Source organism: Triturus cristatus, chromosome 4_2, assembly GCF_964204655.1.
Source record: "Triturus cristatus chromosome 4_2, aTriCri1.1, whole genome shotgun sequence".
NCBI lineage: Eukaryota > Metazoa > Chordata > Amphibia > Caudata > Salamandridae > Triturus > Triturus cristatus.
This window is the reverse complement of record NC_140586.1, coordinates 934,924,694-934,948,193: the sequence shown is the minus strand read 5'-3', so window position 1 is coordinate 934,948,193 and position 23,500 is coordinate 934,924,694. Positions and strand designations below refer to the sequence as shown.

The window sequence follows — 23,500 nt, the reverse complement described above, 5'->3', positions numbered from 1 at the left end:
TTCTCCCTCTCCTGGCCTAGTGAGTTCGGGAGCGAGCAGCAGCGCGGCCGGGTGCCAGCTTCATACCTCACATTCCTTGCAGTGCGCGCGCACCGCGCTTGTTTTAACTAATTTCTTGAACCCTCTGCACACCGTTCTCAGGCCATGTTAACTACGGTTTTGATAATGTCCGCCACTGTTCTCTAAGCAGTGTTAATAATAATAAATAATAAAAGGGATCTTATCGTGCGCAAACATAGCCCAATGGGCGTCAAGGCGCCTAATTCCAAAACCAGCTCATGACAAAGCCCCTGCAGCTCAGCCTGTGTAAGCTCTAGAGAAGCACCAAGTTTTTAGGGCCTTTTTAAACAGCGCTAAAGAGGGTAAGGTCTTCAACTCCGTCGGCAAGATGTTCCAGAGTTGTGGAGCAGCGACTGAAAAAGCCCTGGCTCCCCATCTCGTGAGCTTAAAACGAGGGACAACAAGTTGGAATAGTCCCGAAGAGCGCAAACACCTTGTGGGGTGGTAACGAGTAATCAGAGAGCTGATAGCGCCTTTAGATCCATCCTCGAGTGCTCTATAGGTCAGGCACAGAATTTTAAAATAGATTCTGTGCTGAACAGGCAGCCAATGAAGGTCTCTCCTCGCAGCAGTAGCAGAAAAGGCCCTGGGCAGATCCAGGACAAAACGTGCAGCAGCATTCTGCACGATTTGCAGTCGATGTATAAGGCCCTTGTTGGATTCCATGTAGAGAGAGTTACAATAGTCCAGCCTGGAACCAACAAGGGCGACTGCAATCTGCTTGCGTGCTTGAAGAGACAAATAGCTGCGAATTCTGTTGAGCGTCCTGATCACGCCCCAGCAGGTCGAAACAGTCCGATTCACCTGTAAGGACATCGAGAGTGAAGTATCAAACACTACACCCAGATTTCTGGCAGATTGAGAGGGAGTGGGGCAGGTGCCAAGAGAGGAGGGCCACCACTCACTCGACCAAATATCTTGGTCCTTCCCAAAGATCAGGACCTCAGTCTTGTCGCCATTTAGCTTCAGGGAGTTGGTAACCATCCAATCCGCAACGTGTTGCATACAGGACCTGAAGCTAAAGGCAGATGTTATAACAGAGGACTGAGTTAGTGAAACCATGATCTGGGTGTCATCGGCGTATGATACCACCTCCATCCTCTGCGATCTTACTAGCCTAGCAAGGGGGGCCACGTAGATGTTAAACAGGGTCGGACTTAATGCCGACCCCTGTGGCACCCCACATTGCAAAGACTTTGCTGGGGAGAGGTGGTTGCCGAGCATCACTCTCTGTTCCCTATCAAGGAGAAAGGAGTTGAGGAGACTCAGGGCCGAGCCAATGACACCTGCCTCCCTAAGCCGAGATGTTAGAATGGCAGGAGACAGAGTGTCAAATGCGGCTGTGAGGTCCAGTAGCACAAGGACAGTTGTTTGTCCAGCATCAACCTTGCGTCGGATGTTGTCGACTACAGAGGTGAGGGCAGATTCTGTGCTGTGATGCTTTCGAAATCCATGCTGGGTAATGTCAAGATACTCCGAAGCTTCAAGAAACGAGGATAAATGGCGATTTAGGTGTGCTTCTAAGATTTTAGCGGGTGCAGGGAGCAGAGAAATAGGTCTAAAATTTTTCAAGAGGGCAGGATCGAGAGAAGGCTTCTTAAGGAGCGGCTTCACAATGGCCTTCTTCCATATTGATGGAAAAATACCTTGATCAATTGCCTTGTTCATCACCTCAAGTAGGGGAGGAAGGAGGCTGTTCCTACACTCTTTTAGCCTTTTGAGAGGCAATGGATCTAGTGGAGAGGAGGATTTCGTCTTGTCTAGAAGAAGGTTCAGACCTTCAAGAGACAGACGGAAAAACAGAAAGGAGGCTAGAAGGGACTATATCCAGTGTCTCAGAAGAGCTTATGCCTGGAGGGAGATTTTCGGCCAAGGAGAGGCGTTGTACTTCCAAGGAGGTGTGAATATCAAAGATTTTTGTGTGAAACAAGTCTGCAATGTCGTCACAAAGACGTTGAGAGCTGACTACGGGATCTGGAAGTTGGAGGGAGCACAGCGAGTCAGCAATTTTAAAGAGCTCCCTGGAGGAGGTAAGTGAGCTGCTAAGATTGGAGAAGTATTCCTGCTTCTCCATTATCACTTTCTGCTTATACTCCCGTAGAGCAGACTTATGGGCCTCCCTATCCATGGGATCCCAGGATTTCCTCCATCTCCTCTCACTACTTCTACAGCCCTGTCTTAGTACTCTAAGATGGTCCGAAAACGTGGGACCCGTGCTCACTACGCCACTGGAGTCAAGCTATCCTGGCTGATGATGGCTGATAGCCAGAAACCGGTCCTAGGATGCTTGATTCCGGTCCAGGGAAGACATGGCTTGGCAGTTCGGGCTGGACTGTTCCCATGAGGCACAGGGTCAAGACTGATTTGCATATGGCCATGTCTAAACTGGGGTGGTGTAGTGGGCAAAAGAACGATGGATTTAACCCAGATCTCTTGACTGGGGGAGAATGTATGCATTGTCAGCATTCCGTCCATCATTTGTTTGTTGTAACGCTTTTCGCCCTAAGTGGGATGGGTATTCCCAGACGTGGGACCCATGCTCACTACGCCACTGGAGTCAAGCTATCCTGGCTGATGATGGCTGATAGCCAGAAACCGGTCCTAGGATGCTTGATTCCGGTCCAGGGAAGACATGGCTTGGCAGTTCGGGCTGGACTGTTCCCATGAGGCACAGGGTCAAGACTGATTTGCATATGGCCATGTCTAAACTGGGGTGGTGTAGTGGGCAAAAGAACGATGGATTTAACCCAGATCTCTTGACTGGGGGAGAATGTATGCATTGTCAGCATTCCGTCCATCATTTGTTTGTTGTATGGACATTAGCCAAGCATGAGTAATGCGCCCAGTGCTTCCTTTCACGCCAAGAAGCGCTTAGCAGCAGTCCACACCAACGCAGCGCTCACACAGCCCAAAAAGACAGCACTGAAGGGCACACACACAGCCTAGCAGCGTTAACTATTCAAAAATGCCACTCGCTGAAATAAACACTTAATTCAACGGGGAAGAAAGGAGAAAAAGAAGTCTCGATATAAGCTGCTGTTGTTTGTCTTCCACAGCTGTCGCGTGTTCCAACAGACTCTACATGATGCAAGAGGGGGAAATATCGCAGCAGGTAAACACTGGCTCGTCAGAGCTGCACTTTACACTGCTGCTAAATAAAGCAGCGTGAAAATGCAAAGCTGGCTCAGATGCAGCTTGGAGCTGCGACTGAAGGACACCTTCTTAGGGCACTGAAACTATTTCTGAGGGAAACCCTTCAAGGGCAGCACTACGAAGTGCTCGTAATCTTGGAGGGGCCTGCAAACTCAGCTCCCTTGCCCATGGGACTACATGCAATGTAGTAAATGCACAGGCCAGAGAGCTTCCCCCGGGACACTGCTGCTGAAGGAAGCCTTAATCGCCAGGTGAATGGTGGCAGTAAACCCCGTTCCCGGTAATTGCCCAGGTCTAATTTGACTGTCCGTGTCCCGCTAGTAAAGGCATGGTTTTAACTAGTCCTCAAAGTGACGTGAACCGGTCTGTAACAGTAACTCTGAACCACCTGTGTCTGGCCCTATTAATGGGCCTCTCCTAATGATGGCCTTGGCTTAAAAGAGGTCGCTCTCTTTAGAAGGGGAGGGTACTTTGCACAACAAAAGAGGACCACACAAACTACTGTCAATGATGAGGCTAACATGTTTGCAAAAACAATCAGAGGAAACAAGCCTGAAATCCAACCCTGGTCCACAGTAGTTTATTTTTTTTTTAAATCAGTGACCAGAAAGCACTTCCTTTTTAGAGAGAGAGAGGGAGAGAATGTGTCATACAAGTGTGCAAATCAATATATAGGAAGTGTTGCTTCAAACAATGAGGACTATTAGGTTTAAGAAACATATGTTGTGTCCTCACAGTGCCCTACAGCTGGAACAAATGCAAAGAGACTATGTATTTCTTTGCAACGTGTTTCTTACTGTGCTTCATATGTCTGTGCCCTATGTTGTATTCCCCAAGCAGAAATTGAAAACAGCAGCAGCTCAAGCTTACGGAATAAAAACAAGCATTGGTATAGCCAATAGGTCTAGCCTTTAGGACCTTATAAGTGTTTAACCGTGCAACAGTTGATATTGTTGCACCAAGGATATTGTGCTAGATAACTAAACACTTATAAGGTCCCAAAGGCGAGACCTATTGGCTATGCCAATGCTGGTTTATGCATTGGGTTTATTCCTCTTGAAGCGTGAGTTCTTCTCCCAACAAACCTTCTCAGCTAAATAATCTGTTAAACCTCAGGAACAAGTCAGCATCACCCCCACTAAAGAAATCCTGAATTCTAATATTTGGGGGCAGTAATTGCTACCAGTCTGTTCTTGAGCCTGAAACCCCACACAGTGGTATCAAAGGTCACCTCCAAGAAAGGTGTAATCAGTTAGACTGGATGAATGCCCCACCCAGTACCATTTGCTAGTTCTTAACCTGGAAAATAACTCTTAATCTCTCCACGCCTAACAAAAATGAATGTGTCCATCTGTAACGAAACGGGTGCTCATGTAAAGCGCTCTGATATCCGATTCAGGTCTAGTTCGTGCTATATAAAACTCTATAAAAAATAAATATAAATAATAGCTGATCCAACACCAGCATGGCAACCATCTGCATTCCTCCTTCATTCAGGTAATTAATTCTAAACAAGTCCTGGCTTCAACCTCAACCCAAAGTGTATATCTTGATAATACCTCTAATCCAAACCCGCTCTTGACCTAGAGATCCATTCCCATATCTAGAAACACCATCAAACAACCCCCTTGACTTCATCTCTCCTTGAAGCCCCTTCGCTCCATGTCTCCTTGAACCTCTTCGCTCAATCTCTCTTTGAGGGTAATCTGAGTCTATCAGATTCTTTCCGTCCCTTGATCCGGATTTCTTCAGAGGACTAGGCTTCTTCCATTAACATTATATCATGACATTTAGGATACTGGCAGATTTCACTTTCCACCTTGCCATGTTCCTGAATGTAATCTTAAAATAGTTAGATCAAGCCTGGATCCTCAGCCTTCGAGGCTTCACCTCAGATTCTCATAACTATTTATAAAAATAGACGCACTCCATCCATTTCATTCCTTAAACCCACTACAACACAGTTTTTCTCAGAGGACTTGATCTCTATTGGTTCAATAATGAGTGCAAATAAATATTATCAAATCCACATCAGGTATTCGTTAATTTAACTTTCAAGAACTACTCCCAGAGTTGTTCACCACTTTGCCCTTTCTTCCTCATCAATACCCATTGCTTGTTGAGTATTAAAATATATGGTATTGAAGTGTGTGCAGAATATAGTACACTACTCCCACTTGGCAACATTCTAGTTTTTAACACTGCATTTTAATAAAAAGATACATTTATCTTTTGCTTATCATATTTTGATTTACATTGGTTTGATAAGACCTCACATCTTCAACCATACAACAATAATAATTCAGTTGCCCACTTTTGCTTCTGATATAGCAGCCCAATTTGCAAACTATCACCCAACAAAATCCATAGGATTCTAGTTATGCATATATACCAACCTTGCATTTACATACATAGAGTTCTATAAAAGTATCTCAACCTGGAGTGTCTGGCTTTCCTGAAATACACGAACAGACCTTAACCTTCCTTTACTCACCATCATGTAAGATACTTCTAGTGGCTGCTATTCTAATATCAGGACAAATGCTCTTGCCCCAGCCAGATCAAGGCTTGGATTGAAGCACCTCGACCTCACACTTACCTACTGAAGACATCACACAGTTTAACCTAGGACAGAACTACTCATTAATTTTTTTTATAACTTGGATTGGTCATGATAAGGGCCTTTCCTCCGACACTCATTTCTAGTATCTTGAACTGCTTTGGGTAACTGTTCAAAGCACCTCAACCAACCACAGGGCCGGAGCTGGTGGAAGCACAGTTTGTTCTCAGGAGGGTTCCATCTTGTAGAGTCAAGATCTTTTACAATAAACACTTTTCCGGCATTCAAAATACTGATTTGGTTTTACTTCGCTGTAGGTTGTCTCACATTGAGGTAGATTTTTTGACTTGATAGTTCCTAGCATTCACAGCACACTTAACGTTTTCTAAAAGTTAGCATTTCCCTTGCATACATGTTTAAAGCTCTAAATTTAGTTGTGAGTGCTCTTCTTTAGACTTGCCTTGTTCCATTGAGATCTTACCTTCAGAATGTGTACATTTACACCTAGCTGGGCAGCTTGTCCAGGTTCTCACACACACTACTTCTGTTGGGTTGTTCTGCATTTTATTTCAAATTGGGTATTTCTTCGCCTTCAGGATCATTACACCCTGAAGAGTAGTCTGCTGGGTCAACAGTCTCCCCTGGCAGAGGAACATGTTCCCAGTGCGTGTGTTCGATACTGCAATGCTTTAATGTTTAGATAATGCTGAAAATTCTTTGATGGTACAGATTTCTCACCAAATTTAACTGACTAGACTCTTGATACTATAGAGACTGGCAGAGATAGTTACACCCCAAAAGCTGCAAAGTTAAACAAATCAGCTGTTTCAATTCAAAGAAACCACTGCATTATTACACTGTCCCTTAAATATCTACTTTTGCCTCCAATGGCATAGAGAACACAATTCTAAATCCTCTTCACCATTTTCAAAGGGAGAGCTGCCCATGGATCAGAATATTGTCAGTTGCCTCTGTTAATATAATTCTGTTTGTTCACGCCACATATACCGAAAGGTACACAGTGAAACAAATATCAGTTCACAGGATAGGAGCCCTGCTCTGGAAAGCTGTGTCCAAGATAGAAGAATTTTTCTAACCTTGCAATGTAAAAAAAAGTGAAAAACAAGCTTATTCACAGAAGCCTTTCTAACATCCAAGAAGTACAAGAGCCCTTTGTTCACAGTTCTGACCCCTGCTGAAGAATAGATTTGAAACTTCTTCCTGCACAAACTAATGCTTTAGAACTTACGATGCTACTATGACGAGTAGCAGCCATGTGTACATTGGACAACCTGCTTCTATAAGGTTGCTAGAGCTGGGGAGCATCCAGGTACTACATAGCTAATGGCTCCATGTCAAGAGCTCTACCTGCAGTCATTTTTAGATTAATAATGAACACTTTGCATGATTAGATTTAAGGCCCCACATTCACAATGGAAGAAAAGCAAAACTAGAAGTCCCACAATAGGGAGTGATGCTGGCTAAAAAGCCCAACATGGCTGAAGATGTAACACTTGACATGGGACAACTTGGTAGCAGAGCAGTCACCTGTCAGGACCTTCGCTGAAATATGAGCCAACTTGGAGGAGAGTTTATTACGTGTCAGAATTATCAGCAGCAGGCAGGTAGGATTGTGATATAATCTGTAAAATGCCAGGATACCTGTAAAATTGCTCAGTGTTAACTACATGACAGACATGCCTCTCTACGTATGGCAGGTTCAATTCAGTCACATAATAGATGTGCAATGGAACAATAAACAAGCTTTGTGATATAAAGACACGTCAGGATTACCACCGAAAGGCCGCTAGGCAGAATCAGTCCTATGCTTTGTTGCACATGAATGAGCAAGAGTTGAGACAGTCTTGAGTAACATCTCAAACACTCTCATAAATCTCACTGACTTTGACACAGCTCCACAGCATAAGACAATGAAAATTAAGAATGCAATAATTTTGACATTTAAAAAGAACTGTGGGCCACGTGGGTCTAGTAACTTCAATTTACTTTAACTGTGAACCTAGTAGACAGTTTTTTTACACTCTGTCATTTCTGGTTTATTTTGTAAGTTTTGCCTGAGGAATCCTGTTATAACTAAAAAAATAAATGTTCACTTATTTAGAATCAAATTGAGTTTGTGTTGGAAGCTTTTCTGGCATTTAGGGACCTGAACATTTTTGTCAAGTGTGTGTTCTTTCCTCATGTTTGGTAAGATGATTTTTCTGACGGAAGCTTTTCTGGCATGTAGAGCACTGATAAGGCTTTTCTCCGGTGTGTGTTTTCTCATGTTGCACAAGAATGGATTTGCAAATGAAACGTTTCTGGCATTGAGAGCATTGATAAGGCTTTTCCCCAGTATGTCTTCTCTCATGTTGAATGAGACTGGATTTGTAACTGAAGCCTTTCTGACATTCAGAGCACTGAAACAGCTTTTCTCCAGTGTGTTTTCTTTCATGTTGAATAAGACTGACTTTGAGAGTAAAGCTTTTCTGGCATTCCGAGCACTGATAAGGTTTTTCCCCAGTGTGTGTTCTCTCATGTTGAGTGAGATTGAATTTATGACTAAAGCTTTTATGGCACTTCAAGCACTGATAAGGCTTTTCTCCCGTGTGTGTTCTTTCATGCTGAACGAGAATGGATCTGTAACCAAAGCTTTTCTGACATTCAGGGCACTGGTAAGGCTTTTCCCCAGTATGTGTTCTCGCATGTTGAATGAGACTAGATTTGTAACTGAAGCTTTTGTGACATTTCAAGCACTGATAAGGCTTTTCCCCAGTATGTGTTCTCTCATGCTCAATGAGAATGGATTTGTAACTGAAGCTTTTGTGACATTCAAAGCATTGATAAGGTTTTTCACCAGTGTGTGTTCTCTCATGTTGAGTGAGACTGAATGTATGACTGCAGCCTTTCTGGCATTTAGAGCACTGATACAGGTTTTCTCCAATGTGCGTTCCCTCATTGCAAACAAGATCAGATTTGTAACTGAAGCTTTTCTGGCCATCAGAACATTGAGAAGTTTTTTTTTCCAGCGACTGTTCTCTCATTTCGAGTGAGAATGAATCGATAGCTGAAGCATTTATTACATTTAGAACACAGGAATGGTTCTTCTCCAGCGTGGATTCTCCCATGTTGAATGATACTGTATTCAGGATTGAAGCTCTTCTGGCTTTCAGAACACTGATACGGTTTTCCTCAGTGTGTCATTCCTCCTTTTGAGTGATGCTGGATTGATAACCAAAGTTGTCCAAAAATCAGTGCACTTAAAAGGTTTATTTCCGGAGTTAATTTCTTCACATTCCGATTAACCTGGAGGGATGGATATCTCTTCACTTAAAAAAAGTTATATATTTTGTATTTAACAGTTTTATTTAGGACTCTGTCTCCTTATGGTGGTTAAAATATTAGAGCGGATGAGAACAGTGTGTTTGGCATTAGCGTAATGTCAATCATCGAGAAAAGCTGCGAGTTAAAAGTGAGGCGAGTAGATTAAGTTTTGATATCCAGGAGCAAAGAGTATCAGGTGGATTTCATGCCTCAATAAAGGTATAGAACATAAAAATAATGTTTTAGGCTAGGGTGGGTTTAAATCTCGGTACTTCAGTGCCTTTGCTTTGCTGAAATTTAGGCAAGTCCTCTTACAATAACTTTCTTTCATACAGTGTGTATTCTCTTTTTTTGAATCAGATTAGTCTTCAGACTGAAGTTTATGCTCTCAGATTGATGTGATTGGTCTTCTCTTTTGACAATATTTTTGTTGCTCTGGCCATCGATTTGTTTTTGAGTTTGCTTCTCTAGAACAGTTCATGAGCTTGGATTCACAAAAGATATTAACTAATTGCAATCAGCATTACATGCACATTGATCGTTTCAAAATTGCAAAAGTTTGCAAATAATTAAACATCCCATGGCGAAAAAGTATTCTTCCCTTAGCACTTACACGGAGTTTACATTTGGGTGTGATTTTTAATTTTGATAACTCACACTAATTGAATGTTTCTTTACTTTGGTGTTCAAGCAGAATAAAATGTGTGAAGTAGAAAAGTAACGTCCATGCTTCATAGTTTCCTCTTTTCAGAGTTTGTCACCACACCAGCTTTTGGAAATTGCTGTAAACTTTTAGAGCTCTGGGTCATCTTCACTTTCTCAAAATAATCATCCCTGTGCTCTGGCGTTCTGTTGCATGGGATCAAAGCACTAGCTTGCTTATTCTGGCCATACCTCAAGTCACCTGCAGAATCAAAATTAAATAGTTAATACATTTGCAAAAACAAATATTTATAATTTGACTTGCATAAAGATATCAGAAGTGAAGGTTTTTTTTTAGACTTTATTTACATTTTCAAATAAAGGGCGATAGACACTGCCAACCTAGCCAACCCATAAAAAAACAAGACACAGGTACCATTACAGTTTTCGTGTCAGGAAGCAGTGTGTACGTTTTTATAAGTGCAACAAAAACAATAGGGTATACCATTCCAACATCTATGTTCAAGGTTTTTGTTAGAAATGGGATTTTTGGCAGGCTAGGGCATGTGCCAAAGCCAGGCAGAAACCACCACTCTAGTTAGGATAAAAATATCCCCTGCTCACCCCCTTGGTAGCTTGGCATGAGCAGTCAGGCTTATCTTAGAGGCAGTGATTAAAGCATTTGCACATAACCAACAGTAATACAGTATAAGCACTACAAAAGGACACCACACCAGTTTTAGAAAAATATCCAATATTTATATACAAGACCATAAACGATAAAAATCCACACTACAGTACTTAAAAATATACAGTTGTCAAAACACTCTTAAAAAATCATTCCTTGATGTCGATAGCTCCGTCCGGGACTATCGCGGCGTCGTGAGCAAACAAATCCAAACAGTTCTGGCTGACCGCGGTGTTTCGGGCCAGCTACGGTGTCAAGAAGACCCGGAAACAGTACCTTTTAGAAATGCAGGGCATCTGCGACCTCTCGTTGAGCTTCCGAAAACACAGCGACCACAGGCGTCGGTTCCGGAGGTCGGTGCAGGAGTCGTCGGGTCCCTCGAAGTCACGCGCGTTGCAGTTCGATCTCCTCTCTGTTGGAGTCGGCGCTGGCGTCGGCAGGCGTCATGTGCTGCGGTGCGAAGTGCAGCGGCGTGGTGCCCTCAAGTCGCGTTGCTAGCAGCGGCTCGTAGCGGCGTCAGTTGGCGGCGTCAGATGGCGGCGTCGGTGAGACCAGGGTCGTGGTGCGAGATGAAGGCGGTGCTCGTCACGTTGCTGGCAGGTCACGGTGCAATCAGCGACGGCGTCGTTGCTGAAGCGCTGTTGTCGGCTGACGAACTGGAGTCGATGGCGTCGGCTTTGGTAGGCCAAGGCTGCAGTGCGGGATGAAGGCGGTGCATCGTGTAACTTTACAAGCGGTGCCCTCGAACCACAGTGCAAGCAGCGGCGTTGATTTCGGCATGGAGCGGCATCGTCGGGGATACCAAGGCGTCGTCGTGAAGCGAGGCGAGGCGGTGTGGAGTGCGGTGCCCACAGGTCGCGGTGCGAGCAACGGCTCAGTGGGGGCATCAGCAGGCATCGTCGGTGAGACCAGGGTCGCGGTGTGGCGTTGAGGCGGTGCACTCTCTGGTGCCTTCAGGACACGGAGTCGGCAGCGGCGTCGTAGATGTCGTCGAGTTGCTTTTCTTCTGTTGCAGCACAAAACACACAGTCCTCAGTGCTGAGGGCAGAAGAGCTTGAAGTCTTTGCTGTTCCTGAGACTTCTTGAACAGGGGGCAAGCTCTACCTCAAGTCCTTGGAGAAACTCACAAAAGTAGATTGCAGAAAGTTCAGTCCAGTCCTTTCACTGCCCAAGACGGAAGCAGCCACTGCAGGCCAACACAGCAAAGCACACAGCAAAGTGGTAGTACCTCCTCACAGCTTCTCCAGCCCTTCTTCCTGGCAGTCTTCTTGAGCCAAAAGAGTTCTAAAGTTTAATGGTCTGGGCCCCAGTATTTGTATCCAAAAATCCTTTGATCCTCTAGGCAGAGGGTGTCTGTGACCAGCCAGAACCAGTTCTGCCTTCTCTGGTATGATTTCCTGGCAGGGGGTGGAGACGGCATTGTCAGAGGCTGACCAGGCCCTTTGAGATGCAAGTAATTCTCCACCCCCTTCCCCCATCGCAGCCCAGGTCTATTCAGCCCTTTCCTGACCCACCTAGACTATCTGGAGCCCCTCCTGCTCCCCAGCCATGTGTCATCCAAAGCCCAGACAGGCAATCCACATTCCAGCAGAGGCACACGGGATGACTGAGCAAGAAAATGCCTACTTTCTAAAAGTGGTATTTTCAAACACAGAACATAAAAATCACCTTCACTAAAAGATGCACCTTTAGATTCTGAGTTCAGGCATACTAAATTTTACTTTCCTACCTAGTTCCCAGGGCCCGTTATGTTTATAAGATGTTATAAACAAACTTCCCATTCTGTCCTATGGGGAACAGGTAGCTTTGACATAGTGAAAAACGAAATAGGCTGTAATTCACTATCAGGACATGCCACACACCAGGCCATGTCCTACCTTTCACATACACTGCACCCTGCCCACAGAGGTACCTTGGGCCTACCTTAGGGGTGTCAGACATGTAGAAAAGGGAAGGTTTAGGGCCTGGCAAGTGGGTGCACTCGCCAAGTCGATATGGCAGTTACAAACTGCATGCAGACTCTGCAATGGCAGGTCTGAGTTACCTTTCTTAGGGCTACTCACGTGGGTGGCACAATCAGTGCTGCAGGCCCACTAGTAGCATTTGATTTACAGGCCCTGACACACTCAGTGCACTTTACTAGGGACTAACAAGTAAATCAAATACCCAATCATGGAAACACCAATCCATAACACAATTTACACAGAGAGCATATGCACTTTAGCACTGATTAGCAGTGGTAAAGTGCCCAGAGTCCTAAAACCAACACAAACAAGTCAGGAAAAAATAGGAGGAAGAAGCAAAATGTAAGGGCCATTTCCAAGAGTTTTATATTAGAGAGACAGCCGGGATAGCAGACGGAGGCTAGGTTAATGGACCATCATATCACTCTCAGAAAAATCTCTGAGATTATGACGTCCACAATCACTAAGGAGCCATACCTTACCAGAGGAGGGTAACTAGCACTAAGAACCTACACGTATCAGTGTAAGTCTACCCCCTAACCTATTCTTATGGTATACTTTGAAAAGAGGTGAGGTCACACATAAATAGAAGGATCCCCATTCTCCCCAAGTGAATATTAGGTATATACACATATAGGTCCTGAAGAAATGCCACTTGATCATCTTTGACAGTACCGACATGAAACATGGGGACCTTGAATCTGTATCAACTTAACTTTATTTAATCCCACTTTTCTTATCCAGGAGAAGTCCTTAAGTTTCCCACATTGTTTTTAGCCTGGACATATATTCTTTCAATCTAATTAAAACACAACTATGGAGTGTGTATAGCCAATTTTAACATGGATCCATTTCCAATCTTCTTGTTTCGAATCTTCCCATTTGTTTACTAGGATACACTAATATTCCCAGTACTCCTTTGGCGAATCGAAAAGATCTCCGGGAAAGTGTCGCAATATGGGGCCCGTTGGACATTGCAGCACCAGCCCAAAGAGGAGCAGGCCCAATGATGAAGAATGCCACCTTCGGGTGGGCGAGGGCACTTGCTTCTAAGAGCAGGTGCTCCTAGCGACCAATGATGTATCTAAGTTGAGGGTCTAATATAAGACCTTCAACTTAGATACCTAAACTGTTATTGTTGTACCGCTTAGGAGATCATATACTGGGCCACCCAATTCTCCTTGACTTTCTACGTTCAAGATACGTTTAATCAGTTCTTATTTTCATGCAGAAAAGAAAGCTGGGTTTAGAAGAGTTCGATACAGCACGCTCAGCGCTTAATGGTGCACATGCTGCCACTAGTATTTCATATAACCCCCCACCCCCCAACTACACCAACTTACATCATAGGACAATATCAATGTTGACCTTCATACATTCGTAACTTACAAGTCTCTTATTGGTCAGGAGCCTATCCAGACTCGTAGCAGGCAGCATTTTGAAAGGAGAATAAGTATCGCCTCCAACTGACTGGTCGACTGGGGAATGGGTTTACTTATCCCGACAGCAGCAGTTTTGGCGAACAGTCTATGGGCTCCCACCACTTCTCCAATAATTCTCACCACCTCCCCAAGGTATGCCATAACCAGTGGGCAGGCACATACTACATGGAAGAAGACCCCAGAGAAACTCCAGCACCAGTTGTTCTGTGTTAATCATGTGTAGGAAACTGGGAGAGCAATATAGCCAACTGATTAATTTAAAATGAATCAATTTCTGTCTGTGGTTGATCTACATACTCTTAGCTTATGCACAACACTATTTCCATACCACAGTGTCAATTTGTTCTTCAAGATATGCTTCCAATCTAGACATGGTATCAGCCGCGATCGGTAGTAGGAGTAACTACAGGGCGGTGACGTGGGGAGGGGGAGGGGCAGTGTGGGGGGTAGTAAACTATGGATTACGGAGGTTTACAGGTAAGTTAACATATAAATTAATAAAACGAATTTCGTTGCGTGCACTACCTGTAAACCTCTGTAATCCATAGTTTACTACCCCCCACCCTGCCCCTCCCCCTCCCACGTCACCGCCCTGCAGAGGGGATCCGAATACAAGATACGAGTAAAGAAACAATATATTTTTACATATTCAAGTACCATTTGCCATATATCTAGGACCGCCCTGCAGTTACTCCTACTACCGACCGCAGCTGCATGGTATTAGTCGCAGTTGTAACTATTGATTCAGTAAACAGTTTACACAGTCATGAGATCTAGGAGCTTAGGAATAGTCACATCAAGGGCATCAACTCCCCTCATTATCAGTCGCACTGTTGCTTGCCTCCGATGCATGTTGATCACTCACTGTTGCCTCAAGAGTTAAGAAATCTCTACAGAGCTCCCTCCACGTCCCGAGATCATGCTCTAATTTCTGATCCCTCCTAATGGCCTTCATATGGGCGTCCTCTGCAAGCGTCCACTAACTCACATCCCTTAACCATTCATCCACTGAGGGGGAACGCTTTCCCATCCATAATATGGCGATCCCGCGTCCCGCTAGGACCAGGAGTAATTGAAAATAGTCTGTATGCCATCTTGCGTTTTCTAGGTTTCGTGACTTGCACTAGAAGGCAGTGCAGTGGGGATAGTTTCACCCGGAGACCGGTTCCGTACTTCACCCGCTCCGCCACCTTGGTCCAAAATTGGTGCACCTTGGAACACCCCCATGCCAGAAGCAGAAAATCTGCCTCTTCAGTGCCACATCTAGAGCAAACATCAGATCGGTCCGGGTCAATACGGCACAGTCTTGTCGGGATCACGTATATGCAGTGCAAGTAGTTAAAATGTATTAACTTAAAACGCGTAATGGATAATACTGTGTGCGTTAGTGCACATGCTGTTTTCCAAGTCTTGTAGCACAGGGGTGCCGTCAGGTCCCCATCCCAAGCAGCCCGTGCCCTAGGGGATGGACCCATTGAGGCAGCCCTCATAGCTCTGTACAATAGTGAAATTAACAGACAACCGCTCCTTCAGGTGTTTGAGTCGTCTGAGGAACATTAGGATACGTGAGCCATGTCGCCCTGGCCAAGTCCATGAGCGTTACAACAAACAAATGATGGACGGAATGCTGACAATGCATACATTCTCCCCCAGTTAAGAGATCTGGGTTAAATCCATTGTTCTTTTGCCCACTACACCACCCCAGTTTAGACATGGCCATATGCAAATCAGTCTTGACCCTGTGCCTCATGGGAACAGTCCAGCCCGAACTGCCAAGCCATGTCTTCCCTGGACCGGAATCAAGCATCCTAGGACCGGTTTCTGGCTATCAGCCATCATCAGCCAGGATAGCTTGACTCCAGTGGAGTAGTGAGCACGGGTCCCACGTCTGGGAATACCCATCCCACTTAGGGCGAAAAGCGTTACAACAAACAAATGATGGACGGAATGCAGACAATGCATACATTCTCCCCCAGTCAAGAGATCTGGGTTAAATCCATCGTTCTTTTGCCCACTACACCACCCCAGTTTAGACATGGCCATATGCAAATCAGTCTTGACCCTGTGCCTCATGGGAACAGTCCAGCCCGAACTGCCAAGCCATGTCTTCCCTGGACCGGAATCAAGCATCCTAGGACCGGTTTCTGGCTATCAGCCGTCATCAGCCAGGATAGCTTGACTCCAGTGGCGTAGTGAGCACGGGGCGAAAAGCGTTACAACAAACAAATGATGGACGGCATGCTGAAGGTACTGGCCTTGACCCAGTCCAATACCCTCACAGGCCTATTCGTATGAGATGACAGTCTCATTCGGATACAAGTCTGTTAGCACCTGTCCTTGCAAAACCACGTCAAAAGCACTTCTTGTATGCCATATACAATGAAATATGGAAGGCTGCTGAAAGATTGGGCAAAATTAATAGGAAAAATTTAGAACAGATTCTTGCAGTGGTTGCCAACGGTAAGACCACCTTATCAGCTAGCATATACTCTTTGGAAAACATAGTATCCTCCGCGATAGACATTGTTCAACAAGACATGTCCGCGTTACAATATGGACAGTCACAATTTAGGTATATTATGCTATTTAGCTGGAAATTACAAACATTACATTCTGGCCACGTGCCATGGCAACATATCAATGTCCCGAATCTGTTTTCCCCATACCATCTGACTGAACAACAGATACTTATGGCCCACAAGCATGCTAAGTACACTATGTTACACATAGAAAAGCTAGAGTAGTTACATTTCATAGTTACTGGAATTGAATCCGCAGATTGGATAATCCATGGGTATATTACACTGCCAATCTGGACTTTCAGTACTGTCTCCAACATCACCAAGTGTGCAGATATGAAGCATTAGGAGAATGGTTAGTACACGAGTCTTGGGAACTTCCTTTTATATTTCAATGCCCAAATAAGAGAACTGAAGTATTTCTCAGCATTTTCAGACTGCAAGAGTACTTTAAGTGAATCCTTGGTTTGCAAGGACATTTCTTTGCACAGGGCTTGTAATTCTTCTGAGGCAAACCTGTTTGCTAACTGAAAGGTTCCCCTGGCGGCTGTGTTACGTTAGACTTTCAGATTGCTCTCTAATGGGAGTTACCTGATGTTGAACGGTCATAAGTGCTGTGGAATGAAGCCGGGTGTTGCCTATTTGGTGACGGTTTCTTCCGTTGTTACTTGTACACAAGTACCGTTTCCGCCTACCTGTACAGTTAGAGAGGCGATGCTTTGGCCTTCAATTGTTCTGACCCCAGTGCATATTCACGCCCTGAGCAAACTGAAAGCCTTACTCTTTGAAAAAGATGTGGCCTAACTTTCCTCGACATTTTGGAGATCTGGTGTATTTTATATTTAACATGTCTAGTACAAAGAAAATAGCCATTTTTTTCAAAAAAGTATAAGCTCTGGGTTGGTCATCACCTTTCAGACAGTTTTCTGTGTCATTCCATCTTTTATTCACTCAGTCATCTGGAGCATCTTTGGAGGTATTACGCTGGACCTCTTCCTGATAGCCGGGACAGTTGTTTTAATATTTTTGCTCTGCAATGGTTGTCCCATTTCAAGATCAAATAGAGCTGGCACTACGTCATGTGCTACTGTGTCGTGAGCATATGGTGCATTGGTTTGGTTTGGCGCACCCTTGCTTCGTGAACTGAATGAGCATTGATTCTTATAATTTTGGCCTGTGTTGTTTCACTGCGTGCAGCCAGTATTCTGCTATCTGCTGTGCACTTTTGAGTGTGCCTGGGATTGCTACTGGTTGAGCCTTCGGACATTCATGTACTGATGGACCCCCCAAAGGCCCACATGTATAGCTGTCCACTGCGCATTCCATTGCTCCAGTCTGCATTCTCGGAGACTCTCTGGGATGCTTTTGCCCTGGATGGATTGGATCTTGACTCTGATTCAGCGGAACCCGACGGGCTGTTTTCACTCCCTCAATGGCTACTGAGGGGGCTGGATGGGAACACATTTGCCTTATAAACCTGTTCCGACGTGTGCCTCTGGGATAATCGTCTGTGGACGCTAGGAACAGAAATATTTTGTCTACCACTCGGAACACAAACATTCGGCCGTTCCATTTGGTGAGAACTTTTTATTGGGCATGTTTTTAACATCCTAAATTGACCTTTTAAATTTTTACGGCTGCTTTGGGCTTCTAAATCACATGATTACCTTTATACAAGTTTTAGCTTTATTTTTTAAGAGTACATTTTATGAATCCTATTGCATATGCTGCTGCATTTTTTTGCAATAGGATTTGCTTTTTAAGATAGCTTTTTAGTTGACTTATGTCCTTGGAGTGGGTCTCATGTGTCCCAGTTAGGCCTGGAGCGAAACACTGCCATTTTTACATGTACACAGGTTTCTTCCTAAAGTTGTCTCACGCAATAACTTTTGCCACACATTTGCAACCGTGACCATACGGATTAGTTTCTAGGAAACTATGCTTGCTTACAAACCAACTTAACAAGAATACTATCATGATACCTTTACACATCATGTACATGGTTAATACATGCATTGTGCAAATGTGATTATTTGTTTTGTATATATGACAACCGAGCTATCTATAACACATAAAACATGGCGGCCTGACCAAGGCCCAAAGCAAGGATGCCATTTGTTTTAAATAAGCATCAGTTTCCAGGTGTTGGCAGAGGAGTACTTTGCTGTCATTGGCGAGGTCGCTACATGCTGATGTTTGGCCCAGCAGCCTGCTGATATCTCTGCAAGGGGTGTCCTACTCGTGACCACGACGGGGACCTACATTCTTTCCCTTCAGATAACGGGTTGGATCATCCAGTATGGGGATTCTTGTCAGAAAACATACACACACCCTAGACACTTAGGTTAGGTGGCGCATAGTCGGAGTACACCTGATTTCTATATTGTTTTCTATGCTTGCATATATACATTGTTTTAGTATGATGATGGAACTTTTCATTCTGTTCACTGTCTTAATGCATCTCATAACTTTCATTTGCTTCTGTCTATTGATCATTACAGCACATATATTTTATACAAGAATCAAGTTGGTTCAATAAACATTGAAAATGCCCCACTGAGTATTCCTTGTATACTCTTCTGAGAGGAAGAGTGCCCGAGTGACTGAGCGAAAGGGTTCTGGATATGTTACCATCATTCCTGGGAGATCAGGGTAGACATGTTCAGTGGTTGCCAGAACCATTTACTACCTGCCTAGGGTAAGTGGGGCTTACGGTGGCACTATGAGGTAGCTGGCCTATAAGATGACATATCCTGAGGGGGTGCATGGAATCAGTCTGGCACCATTGCAATAGTTATGCTGTCCACATACGTGCTGTTCCTACCACAGGGTGACAACTACACGACACTGAGACTCACACACTATTGTGGCAGTAACTCCAATCCTGCCCTCCAGCATCTCTTCCTATTCCTACATAGACTCACACATAGCTCCACCAATGCATCTTAATGGTGTCCTGAAACGTTCTCGGCTTATCCTGCACTGAGACGCAAACGCAGCTGTGCCAGTACACCTCAATCAATAGCTAATGTAGTCCCTGCTACGCCTGTTCTCAAAAACACAGACCTCTGTCAACACATCCCAATTATGACCTGCAGCAGAACATGCTATTCATAGCAGGCCCCCAAACACAGCCCTGTCGATCCACACCTGTCCCCATCTGGGGCAACCCACACTATTTCTGCACGGAGGCTTGAGACGATCTTCCAGATAACGTTAACCTCAAAATGATGTACCACCTGCTATGCCAACACACACACAGCTCTGTCAGTGCACCTCATTCCTGCACCACAGCACCCGTGCTATTCTGCACTGAGAATTGCAACATTGCTAGTCCATCCCAATCCCTACCTAAAAGAAGCCCCTGCTATTCCTGCACTGAGAATCATGCATAGCTCTGTCAATGGAACTCAATCCTTTTCTGCAACACATCTTTCTAATGCTGCATGAAGACTCACCCTCAGCTCTGCCAGTGCACCCCAATCCTGTCCTAGAGAACGACCGGCTATTCATGCACTCCTACTGACACACAGCTCTGACAGTGCATCCAAATCCTGTTCTAGAGAACGATCGGCTATTCATGCACTCATACTGGCACACGGCTCTACCAGTGCACCCCAATCCTGTCCCAGAGAAAGACGGCTATTCATGCACTCCTACTGACACACGGCCTGACCCCCAATTCTGTCCTAGAGAAAGATGGCTATTCATGCACTCCTACTGACACACAGCTCTGCCAGTGCACCCCAATCCTGTCCTAGAGAACGACTGGCTATTCATGCACTCCTACTGACACCGCTCTGCCAGTGCACCCCAATCCTGTCCCAGAGAAAGACGGCTATTCATGCACTCCAACTGACACACGGCTCTGCCCGTGCACCCCAATCCTGTCCTTGAGAACGACCAGCTGTTCATGCACTCATACTGACACAAGCTCTGCCAGTGCACCCCAATCCTGTCCTAGAGAACGACTGGCTATTCATGCACTCCTACTGACACACAGCTCTGCCAGTGCACCCCAATCCTGTCCTAGAGAAAGACGGCTATTCATTCACTCCTACTGACACATGGCTCTGCCAGTGCACCCCAATCCTGTCCTAGAGAACGATTGGCTGTTCATGCACTCATACTGACACACAGCTCTGCCAGTGCACCCCAATCCTGTCCTAGACAACGACCGGCTATTCATGCACTCCTACTGACACACAGCTCTGCCAGTGCACCCCAATCCTGTCCTAGAGAAAGACGGCTATTCATTCACTCCTACTGACACATGGCTCTGCCAGTGCACCCCAATCCTGTCCTAGAGAACGACCGGCTATTCATGCTCTCCTATTAACACACAGCTCTGCCAGTGCACCCCAATCCTGTCCTAGAGAACGACCGGCTATTCATGCACTCCTATTAACACACGGCTCTGCCAGTGCACCCCAATCCTGTCCTAGAGAACGACCGTCTATTCATGCACTCCTACTAACACACGGCTCTGCCAGGGAATCCCAATGAGGAGTTGCAGTACATCCATTTATCCAGGATTAACACTGTGCCAGGTCTGCGAGTTCACCCCAGTCCTGACCCTCATGTGTCGTCCCATACACTACAAGTCTGACCTGGAGAAACTTGTTATGTCAGCGCTGCGCCACAGCTCTTCTAGTGCTCTCAACTCCAGCCTACAGCTCACCACGAGCTCCATTACCAAGTGTCCAAGACCCCTGCACGGCTCTGCTAAAGCACCTCAGTTTCACACATCTCAGCCACTATGGCTGCACCAGCAGCCGCATTTCCACAAGGAGTGGCCAGTGTACCTCATCCGTGGGCCTCTGCTACTCCACCAACGACCACCCACACTCAGCCTCGCCACAGACGCCCTGCTACCAAAGACCAGCCGGTGGAGTGAAGGGTCTGGGGCCTGGTGTGGGGCTGAGAAGCAGGGGACACTCCCACCAGAGCGAGCCCCGCCTTCAAGGTCTCTGATTGGAAGACGGCGCATATACTACAGCAGGCGAATGGCTCCCACCTACGCCCTCGTGAGATTTAATTGGCGGAGGCGTACCCGATGATGCAGCAGCTGATTGGCTACAGGAACGAGCTCTAGGGCTCAAATATCCCGGTTCGGGTGCGCTCGCAGTTGTGTTCGTTTGCTTGCACTAAACTCGGCAGCCGGCCCGCAGGAGTCATTGGAAACAGGGAGTCGGACAGCAAGGTTAAGCAGCAGGAAGTATGAACCCCGTGACATCCCTTACCTGCTCTCATTTATATCCGGGCTCGCAGTGAGTGGTGGTAAACAGCCTGCGAAGAGTCGGGTGTAGAGACTAGACCGCCCGGATCATAAAAACAGCGGCGGCTCCAGATTCGATGCAAACTGTCACCGTTGTCCGCAGCCTGCAGATGCAGAAGGAGCTCGAGATAAGAACGGCTGAGCATGCGCAGAGGCAGGATCGTTTTCTTACAAATGAGCACGCGCAGTGCTTTCTACTGCTCAGCTCGCGCATAGATAAGGCATTTTACTAATGCTCGTGAGGCTAAAGGATTTGCGCGTGCTTCCTGATGCTGCGCTTGCTTCCTGATGCTGCGCATGCTCGCTACCTCAACCTGTCTTTCTACCACTGAGCATGCGCAGATACACCAATTTGCTTCCTAAACCTGTAAATCAGAGACCCCCAGGATATTGCGGCATAAAGTAGTAAATTTAGCGGCACAAAAACAGGAATTTAGCGTCATAGAAATTGAAACTGAGCGGTATTTTAGCAGAACATTATTTTAGTATTTTTTTTTCATAAACAAAACAAAAAACGACCCCAGCGGGTCCCTCTCTTTGCCCACAGGATTTCTTTAAAAAAACGCTCGGCAATATCATGACATGTGCCTAGAGATCAGATGCTGTTTAATACGCTGCAGAAATGTTCTTAGGAATGATAATAAAATGTGTGCTCCAGTTCATAAAATAAATAACCTATGCAATTTCCGTAACACTTAACGCATATAACAGCAAAGTCCCTTACATTACTAACGTATTGTAGTATGCTTGCTGCTCAGCCAGGATGTGTGTATTTTAGAATGCTGAAGGTTAGAACGTTGGTATGGTTTGTCAGTTGCTGAAAGGGCTGAGCGGCATACAGACTGCTCCTGGTGGGGCTCGTCCATTATACAACTTGATACCTAATAAACCTACATGAAAACTACCAAGGCTGGAGCATTTATCTTAATATTACATTTGGCGACGATTGGATTGAACCTACACCTGAAGAAACTTCAAGAAACTCCAAGATTAAGATCTGCAAGCAAGATAAAAGAATTCCTCAAAAGCAACTCAAGCTTACTGGCACCAGTGACCTTCCACCGGTCGCCCTCAACTTTGGATGTGCCAGTTACTGCCTGTATACAATTTAAGTGTGCCAGTCCCTGACTGTTCACAGCGTTGCGCTTCTTCCTGCCTGTCTCTACTTGCCATTGAGATCACTACCTGGTCAGTGTGGAAGAGCGTCAGGGACTACTGCAATTTCCGCCTGCCCACAGATCCTGCTTTGCTGCCTTCCTTCACCCTTCAGAGAGACCGAACTGAGGAAGGAAATCAGAACCAGGACAAGAAATGTCTACCGGGTCAGTGATTCCTGATCTGCATCAGAGTGACAAAACCGGAGCTGCCACCTAATGGAGGAGTCATGTTTAAGGAAACTAACTTTCTCGTTCTACTTTCCCTTGACTGTCATCAGGGAAAAAGATCTACTGTTTCTGCATATGCTGCTGGGGCGTTAGCATTATACTTGTTACCAACACCCCGGCGCTGCGATGGTTTACCGGCAGCTACAGCCGTGAGGATTTGCCATCCCGGTGACCTAATGCATGTATCTAAGTCCATTGGCCGTGACTGTGAGTTTTATTTTGTTTACTTTATTTGATGCGCGTCAGCAATTTGATGTGTTTGTACTACGACAGTTGAACCGCTACTGTAATTTGAATTCAATCACACAGCGCGTGCAACTTACCTGGTCCTGCTCCTGCGATGCCTCTTCATTGTCTCCTGTGACGATTCTTTTCACCGTCACTGCAACTACACAGGAATCTTTGGAGCACTCTTTCGCCGTGAGCCATCCGGTGCGACGTCGCCCGTACGTCCCGCCATCTTGTATTTGGTACACCATCTCTTC

The 23,500-nt window shown here is 45.5% G+C and overlaps 1 protein-coding gene across 2 annotated transcripts; it reads right to left on the bottom strand.

The window, feature by feature from the left end:
* Positions 1–7,760: 7,760 nt before the first annotated feature.
* Positions 7,761–21,880, bottom strand: LOC146838954 (uncharacterized). Of its 2 annotated transcripts, none has more exons than XM_085603023.1 (2): positions 21,596–21,880; positions 7,761–10,001 (listed from the first exon to the last, which is right to left on the bottom strand). In XM_085603023.1, exon 2 carries the CDS (start codon positions 8,899–8,901, stop codon positions 7,954–7,956), a length of 948 nt encoding a protein of 315 aa, XP_085459149.1. In that variant the 5' UTR covers positions 8,902–10,001; positions 21,596–21,880; the 3' UTR covers positions 7,761–7,953. The 2 variants fall into 2 exon arrangements, with proteins under 2 accessions (XP_085459149.1, XP_085459150.1); XM_085603024.1 differs by lacking the exon at positions 21,596–21,880 and adding an exon at positions 21,158–21,256.
* Between the last annotated feature and the right edge of the window lie 1,620 nt (positions 21,881–23,500).

What these genes read in the sequence shown, in the direction of transcription:
- LOC146838954 (XM_085603023.1), bottom strand. Translation starts at nt 8,901, where the DNA reads ATGGGAGAATCCACGCTGGAGAAGAACCATTCCTGTGTTCTAAATGTA.